General features: G+C 36.5%; 1 protein-coding gene across 2 annotated transcripts in view; it reads right to left on the minus strand.

Annotated features, from left to right (window-relative positions):
* agtpbp1 (ATP/GTP binding carboxypeptidase 1) overlaps positions 1 to 12,849 on the minus strand; it is an 85,153-nt gene that overhangs the window by 72,031 nt on the left and 273 nt on the right. For both annotated transcript variants that reach the window (XM_088630203.1, XM_088630204.1), the window contains exon 2: positions 10,310 to 10,374. In XM_088630203.1, coding sequence (XP_088486329.1) covers positions 10,310 to 10,341 — 32 coding nt within the window. In that variant the 5' untranslated portion in view covers positions 10,342 to 10,374. The remainder of the gene's footprint in view (positions 1 to 10,309; positions 10,375 to 12,849) is intronic.

Consider the following 12,849-nt stretch of genomic DNA (forward strand, 5'->3'; position numbering starts at 1 on the left):
CTGCACTGGACATATCTAATGGCTTCTGGTCTCTGCCACTAGGAGGGGAATCACAAAATAAGTCTGCATTTACATTCAGGGGGAGACAGTACACTTGGACTCACATACTAAAAGGTTTTTACACCTCTCCAACATTATTTCACAGAGCACTGGAGAATTGTTTAAGAATTAATAAATGCTCACCCTGCCATGAACCAATCTGTTTTGCTGCAATGTACAGTAGATGACTTGCTTTTAGCCATCCCTGATTGAAAATAACTTGCTAAAGCATGGACTACTAGTTTCACAACACCATAGATCTGGAAATGATTAGCTAATCCAGCTAAAGGACAAGTGGGATACATAGAAGTAATTTATTAGGACAGATTATTTCAGCAGAGGATGCAGAACAACAGCAGATCATAAAAAGGGATTTTTGTAAATGGCGGAGCCCTTTAATGTCTGAGGCTTGAGAAGCACTCTTGGATTGTTAAACCACTGTCGACAGTTTATACCAGATTATGCAGAGCAAACCCAGCCACTGTATCATCTGATCATTGGAGGAGCAACCTGGACCTGGTGTCCTTGAATGGAGTGAGGAAGCACAAGAATCCTTTACAGAGCATAAAGAGAGACTGACTAGTGCTCCAGCACAGAGACTTCCTGATCTGCGAGATCCTTTCCACCTGTGGAGCTGGGAGGGAGGGAGACCAGACTTACACTACCAAAAAGGCAGGGAACTGTAACAAGCCCATACAGTATGTTACTTCTCTACTGCAATACCTGATTTGAGGGCTGAGAGAATGTGGTGCTACACAACAATCACCAACTGCTTTGCCTACTGAACAACAGCAGCCTTAAAACAATTGCTGATACGGGATGAGAGAAGACTTTTTTACCCAATGGGTGAAAGCTTTCCCACATCAGCAGCACACAGCAAAGACAGCCACCAAGGCTTTGGCCACTGGAATTTTTCCTCGATGGGGAAAGGGAGGATCGACTGTAGATGGAGACATTGGTCTCAGGTGATTTTGGCACCCGACTTAAAACAACCCAAGGGGTCAGACAAGTCATAATAACTAACATTTTAGGCTTACAGGTATAAAGGAATATCTGAAGTGAATGAATTGCTGTAAAAATATGTTAATCTGTTTTTCAACTTGTTGACATGGGTCAGCTTCCTGATGACCAAGAACTCTGAAAGGCCCAATTTTTGGGACAGTATCACAGCCACTTAACTAAATCTTGGTAGAAGGAGCGAACATTGCAGTTTAAGTCCTTTGTTTAAATCTTATCACTATTTTAGAAGCTTACAATAGTACTTAACATAGCATAAGAAATACAAAGACATACAGGTGATTAGAAGACAGACTGGGAAATTGTTGTAACCCATTAGCTAGGTTGCTCAGCACTCTTATGTAGGGCCCGAAAAGGGGGAATCTTCACTGGAAATTGGTTAATGTGGGTAACGTGAGGATAATGTGTACTAATTTCTTACTGTACATGCCGAGTTAAAGCCACACCGAAGGAGATGACCAGGATGGCAGCATTAGGACAAGATGAGCGGGAGGAGTAACAAACCCAGCACACTGCACGAGGCAGCTGGGAGCAGATGCATCTGTCATCCTCCAAGTCCTGGGGTGGAGAAGGGTTGCATCTGCACTGACGCTGAGTTTGCAGAGGGTGAAAGGGGGGACTGAAGGATTGGATTTTATGTTTTGTATAACATACAGTAACAGTTACATGGGCACTGTTAAATTGGGACCTACAAAAACAAAATGCTTATATCTAGCATATTTTGTTAAACTAAAACTTGTTAGACAGGGATAAATTGTCTAATCAATAAGCTATGTATCATTTGATAAAAACAAAGGAGCACTATAGATTGCTATTAGCCTAATGAACTTTAGGTAACAGGCAGAAGAGAAGATTTGGTCCTAACCAATGCTTGGGTATAATTTGTCAGTTAAGCCAGCAGGAGGAAATGGCTATTAAGTTGCCGTTTTTGGAACATGTGGAACACAGGCTATAAAAAAGACCTGTCAGAGAAACTGGCAGAGCTCTCTCATTCTAGTGAGCTGCTACTGCTGTGCCTTGACTTCAGTACTGAAATAAAGGTCTGACGATTAGTTCACTTCTGTAGCCTGAACTTCATTTCTTTTTTCCATTCTCCTGAAGAGGATGGACTTAACCTGTCCGCCTTCACTATATTCTGAAAATGCTTTCAAACACATAAAACGAATAAGGTGTAATGTGTACAGCAGCTTGTAAAGAACATCTAGAAAGGAAATAGGAACAAAGGGTCTTAAAGGTAAAATCTAAGAGTGTTAAAAATGTTTTACGAGGAACTCAGATCCTAATATGCGCTTTATATTACATCCTTATTTGCCACAAATTGAAGGGAATTCCATAAGTAAATACTTTTTATTTAATCATCTTGCCATAAATTATGTTAATTGCAGACCTTCTAAAACTAACAACTGGAGTTATTGACAACAATTTGAAACAGGCATTATGTTAAGGAATGTACTGCAGTGTTATTCAGTTTTTTTTATTGTAACTTCATACAGCAGACCATTCTTGTCATCCATGGCACAAAGCTGGTTATCGCTGTTACTCCTTACCTGTCTAGTACTAATAATTTATGAACCTTCATTATTAAAATTGTAATAACTGTTATTTTTACCATTATGTTAATTTGTTCTTATTAAAAAAAACATTGTTTGTAACAACCTTGAAGAAACTGTTCCTTGAATGAATGTGACAAACCTGGGAACCCCTTGTTACTTGTTCCCCACCCTGTGGAGGTCGATCCTTTTTTTCAACATTTTTATCATTTTATGGATCAGTAATGTAGCTCCATCTTGAAAATGTTTTTCAAATGAACAGTGAAGGTCACCCTGTGTGCAGTGTTGCACTCCAGAGCTTGTTTCTATGGAATCAAAGCATCTTTCAATTACCTGTCCTTCCCTAGCTCTTGCGGTGTCAGAAGTGTTTTTGCTCTGCACTGCATTTCTCCTGCATGTGCAGAGGGTGTTAGTAGAAATGAAAGGAGACTCCCATGCATGGTAAGAGCCACTTTGCTACTGCACCTCATTTCTGTCCAGGAGTAGGCAACTGCATATTGCTAGACAGGAGTAGTGTCCCATTCATTTTGTGTTACATGCTCAGAGGTATTCATCCTCACTTTTTGCACTTACTTTAAATTGTGTATTGCTACAGCAACAGTAAAAACCACAAACAACAAAAACTGCTGCTTTGTCACTTTGTCCACTGCACATTTATGCTCCTAGTGAACAGGAAACAGCATAGCATCTTAAAAATCATTATATACGCGCAAGTTTTATTAATCATTTGAAACATAGGCTGTGCAACGTATCTCTCAAATGTAAGAACTCAATATCATTTACTTACCATTGTCATAGTATGAAAACTTCAAACAGGATCAAAACATTTAGCATGTAATACAACACATACAGCACATTAAACTCATCCAACTTCCAAGGCTCCAATGCTTCTTAAGGATGTGAGCCTATTTTAGACAATTAAAATATTATTTTAAAGTTCAGGCGGTTGAAAGCAATGTGCATCTGAAACATATACTGTAAGGCAAGCTGACTACACCACTTAGATGACTATTAAGCCTAACATTCAACTAAATGGCACATAAATATTTGATCAAGATGAAATTGTATTTTAAAAAGAGAGCCTTTGAAAAATGTATCTAAAATGGTCTGGATGTTGTTTTTTGGTTTATCTTGTATTAAGGTTTTCAATCTCGTCTCTTCTGAATCATGCAGAAATATACAAGCCTATCTGTCTGAAAAACATGACTGCACAACTGCAGCCTCAGACATGGAACTGTTCAGCTACTAAGGAACATAGAATAAAAAAACAAAACTTGTTTCAGACTAGCCAGCAATTTGTGGTAATTATGTCAGGTTGAATGTTCTGATTGCCATTTTTATTCTGCTGCTACAGTAATAGTACAAACACAGAAGGCATAAAAGAATTTTATGTACTAGAAACACACCTGATTATCAGATCTCCAGGGATTGATGGTTATCCTATTAATAATAAGCAATTATACTCCAATAATGTCTTGAAATTCACTACCTGACTAAGGGACCTTGTAGAGACAAGTGTTTGTTCTGAAATTATGTGAACCCATATTATTAAACCCAACTAACTGTGGAACTTGGCACCTGAAATAATTTAGGTTTGCCATATAAAATACACAATTACATAATGTATTTTTTTATTTTTCTTATATTATATGTCTTTCACCACTAAAAGTATTCAGTTTAAAACGTCTACGGTATATATCATTTTAATTCAACAACATGAGCAATAATAATAATAACACTGATTTTTTACAGTGCCTTTAAAAGTGGTATTTTACTGGTACTTTACAGTAAGAAAAAAGCACACAATGTGAGGAGTTAACAAAATCACACAATTACAAAAAAGATTTGGAACAGAGTGGGACACAAGTGGGCAGGCACAGAATCAGTCTTGATTTGAAAGGGCTCAGGGAAGGTGACTCTTCATTATCATTAAGGATAGAATTCCAGAGCTTTGGGGCATTCCAAGAGACGGCCCTGTCCCCCAAACTATACAGACATGCTTGGGGGACAGGCAGGAGACCAAAATTTGAAGGTGACGAGGTGGGGAGTACAACAATAGAGAGTCAGAGAAGTACTAAAGTGCCAAGCCTTACACCAGTTGCTATCAAAATTATTCACCCCCTCTTGGAATTTTTTTTTACATTTTATTGTGTTTCAATATGGAATCAAAATGTATTTAACTGGGACTTTTTGCCATTTATTAACAGGAAACACTCTATAAAGTGTCAAAGTAAAACAATTCTACAGAACCGCCTAAATTCATTATAAATCTAAAACAGGAAATAGCTGATTGCATACGTATTCACACACTTTGAGTCAATATTTGGTAGAGGCACATTTTACAGCCACAAGTCTTCTTGGATACGTTTCTACCAGCTTTGCACATTTGGACACTACAATTCTTGCCCATTCTTCTTTGCAAAATTGCTCTAGCTACTGTCAATATCTGCAATTCTCAGGATCTTCAAAGCAAGAAAGGAACTAGGTGTTTACCAAGTTATACTGGGTCTGTGATGCACGATTTCCAGTATAGAGAATCCCTAGGTTAAAAATGGCCTCTCCTGGTTTACAATAGGGAGATAGGTTTCCTATTCACTTTGTAGCTTTCAGATTTACTGACAGAGAGATTTAACTATTTGTCATATTCTGTTTAGTTGAGAAGCCAGGTTTATCTTTTTTGCTGAATACTTGGAAGCAGTCTGGGATCCTTTGTGGTTGGTCTGGTTGGTCAGGAGGTGGAGGTGTTTGTAAATAGATTAACTTGTATGTTTCATCTGTTGTGTGTTCTTAGTGGGTCGATTTGCCATTATTATTACATATTAATAAATTAATAAATTAGTTTAACCCAGTATGTCTGATTTCATATTCTCTATGTGAACAAAGAAATCAAGTGCCTATAAGCAAAAACCAAATTATAAGTACAAAATTTGAAGTTTGAAGAGGCTACTTAGTAATAGACTTACTGTAGGTGCTAAATGTTGATGCATATTTTACATTTTAAGGACAATGTGGAGAAACAGTAAAAAGCAAAGGAAATGGGTACAATGCACTAGTCAAACCACATAAAGAATATTATGTATTATTTAAAATTTGCTTTGGAATGAGCTCACAGAAGAGCAAACAAGCACATGGGCTTAAACAATATACAACACTAACACACTAAAAGAAATGAACCACAGAAGACTACAAGGTGTACATGGTAAAAGTATTCAAAATCTTCGAAGGCACTAAACAAAGTCAGCTTGGTGAGTTTATTCAAGTTCAACAATGAAACATATAGAAGAGGGCACAAGAGGAAGCTGTGCAAAAGTGCATTTAAATCCTTAATCAGGAGGCAGCAGACTTCACAAAGGAGTGTGTGAGAATGGCATACATAAGCTACACCACAATGTTGTTGAAGCCGATACCCCGGCTTCCTTCAAGATACGGCTAAATGATATCTTTGGATCAATTATTTACAAATAATCCAGCTAGATGGCTCAATTGCCATCTTCTCCTTTGTAACCCTTCTTATTCTCTCATTAATGTCAGCGCATTGCAAAAAAGAAAAGCAGATGAGACATCTGAGATGTAAATAATGGGATTTAAATTCTGAAGGGTCGTAATCATGATCCATGAATCCATATGGTAATGTAACTTCATTAAAAGCATCTTATTCATAACATGGCAAACTGTGTACTTAAAAAGCAGGCAACGATTTTACACTGATGGAGTACATCATCTGGAACACTGTTTGAGTTATACAATTAGTATCCTCGACTGCTATAGAAACTCCAAAATCCTTTTAAATAAAGGTAGCATAACACAGATCCATTTGTAAGTCAAGACTGCCTGTCACCATCTTCATGTTCATAATATTTTTTTTAGCATATCAAAAAGCCCTGATAAGTACGGAATTATCTTAGTGCTACTGTACATATGAATGAGTGGAACACTTAAGTTTCCACTGGAAATGCATTAAGCCTGCCCTAGGTCATAACCAAGGAAGGCCATAAAAGTGTTTCTGTTTGAATAAATGGTGCCAGGTATAAACACACTCTACACTGACAATAACCACAGCATACAGAGCAATAAAACACAAACCTGCTGTAAGTGGCTTACAAGGCCAAATCTTTTGTAGTTTTAAACTGAGAGCACAAAACTCACCCTGGCTAGAATATACCCCATGACAGGCCAACATACCAACAAATGGGCGGAGCTGTGGCACTGTGGCTAAGGATCTGCGCCTGTGTCTGGGAGGTTGTCGGTTCAAATTCCGCAGCTGGCAGAGGAATCCAACTCCATTTGGCCCCTGAGAAAGGCCCTTAACCCCAACTGTTCCAGGGGAGCTGTACAATGGCTGACCCTGGACTCTGACCCCCAGCTTCTCTGCCTGTCTGTGTCTCATGGAGAGCAAGCTGGGGTACAGTATGCGAAAAAGACTAATTCCTAATGCAGGATATTGTACAGGGCTAATAAAGTGATCTTCTGCAATTTCCCTCACGGGATCAATAAAGTATCTATGTAAATACAGAAATGATCAGTTCATAGAAATGTGAATTGTGGTCATACCTATTCTCTATTGCAAAAATCTAAATAAAAACATCAACTATTACAGACCTATTACTATTACAGACCTTACAGTCTGCATATCATAAATAACAGTGCTGTACAAAAGCATTCACCCCTTCCAGTTAAGTCTCACTTTGTCAAATTACAAAGAATAAATTACTATACATTGTCTATAATATGACTTGGTAATTAGCTATTCTTTCCACACAGTACTAAGCTTTTATGCTGATGGTGGAATTATTAATGTATTGTACATGCTAAACTTATTCTGCCCCTAAGTGAATCAATGTAATCAAATGTGCTTCATGGCTTTCAAGTTTTAACATACCTAAAATCAGTTTCTTTACCACTTGTCTAAAGGACAATTCCCAAAGTGGTGTTTGAATGACAAAAAGTTATGCAACCTGATAAACTATGAAGTAGATAGAAACTGAGCCATATTCATGAAAGTTTTACATCACATTTTACTACCTTATTCAGAAAATGAGAAATAAGCTCAATATCAACATAAAAAGGAGTATTTTAATTTACTTTTGTAACTTTTTAGCATCCTTAGAGTGTGTGATGGTAAAATTACTTTGGGTTGCTTTCTCACTAGGAAAGAAAAAGATAGTAACTGTTACGAAAATTACTTGGCAAATAACTTGCAATCCTGCCAATGTCAAATGAAAAACAATTTTGGTAAGCTGTTAAAAATAAATTAGAGAGAAATAAAACAGGCACAAGTATCAAATTAACATAATCTAACAAGTTAACTGTATTTATTTTTCACCTAACAGCCAGGGATTTCCAGGTGGGTGAAAGTTATCTATGTAAAATTTCTTTCTACAATGAAACCACAAACTATTTCAAATAGTTTTTTCCACCAGGCAAATCAAATCTGAGTAAACTTTCATTTGCAATGAAGACCTGTAGACCCCTTTATACAGTAGGACAATCACTGGAGCAATTCTGAACAAACCTGTGATTTGAACCCCCTCAGTCCAAACCCTTAACCATTACTTTACATTTGTGCATTAAGTATAAGAACTGTATAAAATCTCCATAGCAAACGCCACTATTCTCCTTCATCTTCAGGACATGCAGTGAGCATCTGAGTCTTCTCAAACAGCATAAACAGTGCCCAATGGAAATATAAATACAGGCTATGTTTTGTTTGGCTCAATCTCTCTCAGATAAAATTAAAATGCACATGGAAAGTTTATCATGGAAATTTTCCCAATTTGTAACAAAAAATAACTCACAGAGTAGGCTCATGTAAAATTTTTTAAATCAGTTTGACGAGATCATTGACTTATTAGCCTGGGTTTACTCTATAGCACGAATAAGCTTCTCGAAACAGAATCACAAACTATGTTATCCTCTTTCAGCTCTTTTAACTGGTACTAACATGCTGTCCTCCTCTACAAATTATCAGGAAATCAAGACCTACACACAAAAAATGCAATTTACAATTAAATGATTTATTATTTGTCAGACAAAAAGTGTTCATGGGTCATGATAATTTCATCATCAAGATCAATTATTGGCTGTCATTGCATGGGAAGATTTCTGTTTGTGCCTGTTTCATGACAACATCAAGACACTGGTTAACTTGAAAACAGTCATCTCAAAGATCACAAGTAGGGAAAAAAAACAGTTTAGTCTCAAATTCCAAACCTTGACTTTGATTAATAATAATAAAACACAAATGTTAAGGTGAACAATATTCATTTCTAATCTTAATGATATTTGATAGTTCAAAATGTTTCACTTTTTCATGAGTACACCCCCTTTGTTTTTTTAGAGAATAAACCTTGTAATTGGACAAATAAGCTTTCCGTGAAGTGACAGGAGCTTTAAAACATTTTTGTTTAAAAATAACAAAAATGAAGACTGCACAACACAATCTATGGAATGCACATCATATTTTTTTATGATTACAGGAGCTTCAAAACTATCAGCACTATAGTCAAAATTACTGTTTATCAATTTGATACACCACATCCTACACAACATAGCCCAAGTTATAATTATGTCAAGATTTAAAGCAATAATTACAAACAAACAGTAAATCACCTAAACCACGATAGCTTTACTTACATATGCATTGATAGACAAACATCTTTCATTATTATGAAGCTATTTGCTTCTTAAATGTAGGATAGTAGAAGATACAAATGCATGTTACAACTAAATCGCAGCATGTGCGGCATTAAGACACATAGTTAGGTAACAACCTAAAACATCACATAGCCTGGTCACACTATTAAAAAGACACTATGCCTGGTCTTGTTTGCAATTCCCAGCAAAATGACTTGAGGAGAAGAGAAGCAGGCATGATCCCACTACAGTACATGTTGCTCGATATACTGGAGTTCAAATTTCTATTGTTTGCCACATATCTATTGATGACTCGCCAACAACAAACAAAAAGTGTAGCAGACCATCACAAAAGTGTTCATTAATATGTGACATAGCACGAGGCAAAATGGTACACACTGTCCTTTCATTTATAGGACCCTTTCCTGCCAATCACTATTACAGGCCAATAGACCACTGACACACAACAGAGAACATAACCATGTATGGTATCTTCAAGGCCTGTTTTAATACCATTACCACTGTGTTGGGACATATTTAACCCAACACTATCAAAAGGCTAAATTTCAGTGGGTGACACTCCACCACATTTAGTATCACATACAATGGAAGAACGCTGTTGTCTCTGTTTTGCATATTTTTGTGCAGACAAGGTTGACAGCTATGCAGGAGTACAGTATGTATATAAAAGTTGGAGTGATTGAATGATTCTTGTGTTGTGTTTCAGACACAAAGACTGCTGCAGAAAGCTGATTAATTCATTTTCTGGTCAATGTTGACTTCTTTATAATAACAAGCATTATATACTGTCTTAGAAAATCAATCACCTCAAAGCAATTATTCCGGCAAGAAAAATCCAGACCACATACTGTAAGGCTCAACCAAGCATTCCTGTACAGAGAAACATTCAATCACTGACCTGGTTAAAAATAAATATTTGATCCACACCTCTGTCACATAAATCTTTTTTTTTGTTTCAGAAAACATAACTATGTTTTTTTTTTTATTTTCACTAATGTTTTTTTATCTCCAACAATCACTCCTATAATGAAAGAGTAATCACAACTTACCCTTTATCGGTTGTCATTTTTGGCTTATTCATTTTGCTTCTTTTCACTTCATCATTTTAAAGGCCCTGCAAATCAATAATAATAAAAAATACAAGTAATAGGTTAATTCCATGCTGAAAAAAAGAAGAAAGAGAACACAACGTTTCGGCCATGGAGCCTTCTTCATAAAAAATAGTATATTACTGGGCAGTAGTATAATGGACAGTGGTGATAAAGTCATTTTTCTAACTTCCTGACTCAAAAGCAGGTATGTGTATTTTTTATTTGGGATTATACTGCCATGCTGGTGAAACAATCATAATACAAAAAAATCTGTGAAGATACAAGAAATGTTTGAATCTTATAGCATCTTTGCAAAAAGCATAAAAGGTTTAGATCATTGCTGAGGTCAACTGACTGCTGAGTACTTGCTCAACTACTATGCTGAGCAAATTTGCACCTACATTTACAAACACTTGCTCAAAAGCAAATAATTTTGACTTAATTATGATTAAGTTCTTCCAAATTTGTGGATACCTTGAACGTTCTGTGTAGTCTGAGATCAAACCAAAAACTTGAGTGGCCAGAAATCACAATAGAAGAACAGATAATACCAAAATAACCCTTAACTGGGCAGCAGCCATTCATTATGTCTTTCCATTCATTTTTTTATTGCTTTAGCCAATACAGGGTCATACGTGATCCAGCAAACAACAGGCATAAGGCAGGATACACCCTGGACTGGGCTAGTCCATCGCAGGGCGCACACTCATACAAGGGCCACTGTTCCCAGAAACCAATTAACCTTACAATGTCTTTGGACTATGGGACTGAAAGTAGAGCACCACACAAACTCAAAGATTACATACAAGCTCCATGCCAATGGCACCTCAGGTCTAGAACGGAACCCAGGGCCCCAGAGCTGAAAGGTAGCAATCTTATCCACTACACTCTGCTGCCCCAACATGTATCAAATAATAAAAAGTCAATATTATAAATAATACCACCATAAAGATGTGCTTTTAAAGCCCTCTTTCAAAGTACTGTGTATGGTTAAAAAAGTTATATGTTAGCGTAATGCACACGACGGTAACTCTCCTGGGGATCTGAAAAGTGTCAGGCTATTGTAACAACTTAAAATTTGGGCTGTGCACTTCTATTTCTGAACCTCCTCTTCAACAAATATATTGAAGGCTGGTGCTTGATAAAACAAGCTGTAAGGAATCTGCAGCTGATGTGTTCAACACATACTGTAGCTATTGAACTGACCTTGAATCACCAGGGCTCTTTCTTTTACCAAGTTGCAGTACATTGACAATAATAAGAGATAACGAATAAAAAGCATGAAAGAACATGCTTTAGTTTGGAACCAAAATACTAGGTAACAGCTGAACTGGAGATTTAGAAATTTAATAAAGTTCTCAATGTTGGGTACATCCATAAATCCTGTATTACAGTATAACTGGCTTAAACTCTATTCACAACCTACTGATTAAAATACTTACAATTAGTTTGTAAGTATTTTAAGCTCTAAAATACTTACAAGACGTTATGAATGCATTCAAAGCTTTTCTCAACAACATGGAGCTTTTTCTTACTAATTTTCAGCGTGAAATTAACCTCATACCTACAAATATATGTGGATGATACATAAATGCATTTTTATTTGGTGGAGGTTACAACTGTCTTTAAGATTTAACAAAAGTTCGCCGAAATCTCTGATGTTAACTAGTAATACAATGTCAATGCCAAAGGTATTTAAATGAAGAAAAAACGAAGTTCCAAATTTCAGAAACGTCCTGAATAGCAAATGCAATCATCGAGTCATATCAAAAGAACACTTAACAAAGTGGCGATAATTTAATAAATGCCAATCTGATCATCGCCATTGTTCAAGTTCACGAAACATTGTGAATTTGGATCTGTAGTGTTCTACATGAAAATTTAAAACGAAAAGAAGGAAAGTCTTACAGTTATGAAGCAGATTAGTTCACCTTATGGAGATTCCCACACTTACAGTATATAAGAATGATAAATCCTTATATGGAATTTTGGTGTTTATTAGCTTGAATTTAAACTTAATTGTGGTTCTATCACCCGCCTTTCTTAATTGCCCAAGTTAAAATATTTATCGCATTAACACAATGTTCCCATTATTGCAAACTTGAAAATGAAGCGACTCATTTAGCAGTCTGAAATGGAAGAAAAATAAAAGTATCTCATACGACAGGTGTCATGGCAGCTACGAAAGCCAATATAAAATACATCGAACAATCAATAAATCGTACATATATAGGAAACAGCTCTTCATCGTCCTTAATTTTCTTACAATACATGATTGCACAAAATCAAATATATAATACACATGTTATGCATGTACAGTACATGTGGCAGACGTGACCTGACATGCCATGTAATTAGTGAGCAACAGTCTGTGGCATGCTATATATTCTCACCCCGTAACTATAACAACTTGCAGCGAGTTAATGCAACATCATGCTGTGTGCAGCTTCCCTGCAAGCGGGCCTGACACCTGCAATGACTGTCAGCCTTCTGCTGCT

This window comes from Lepisosteus platostomus, chromosome 4 (genome assembly GCF_059453375.1).
Source record: "Lepisosteus platostomus isolate fLepPlt1 chromosome 4, fLepPlt1.hap1, whole genome shotgun sequence".
Lineage (NCBI taxonomy): Eukaryota > Metazoa > Chordata > Actinopteri > Semionotiformes > Lepisosteidae > Lepisosteus > Lepisosteus platostomus.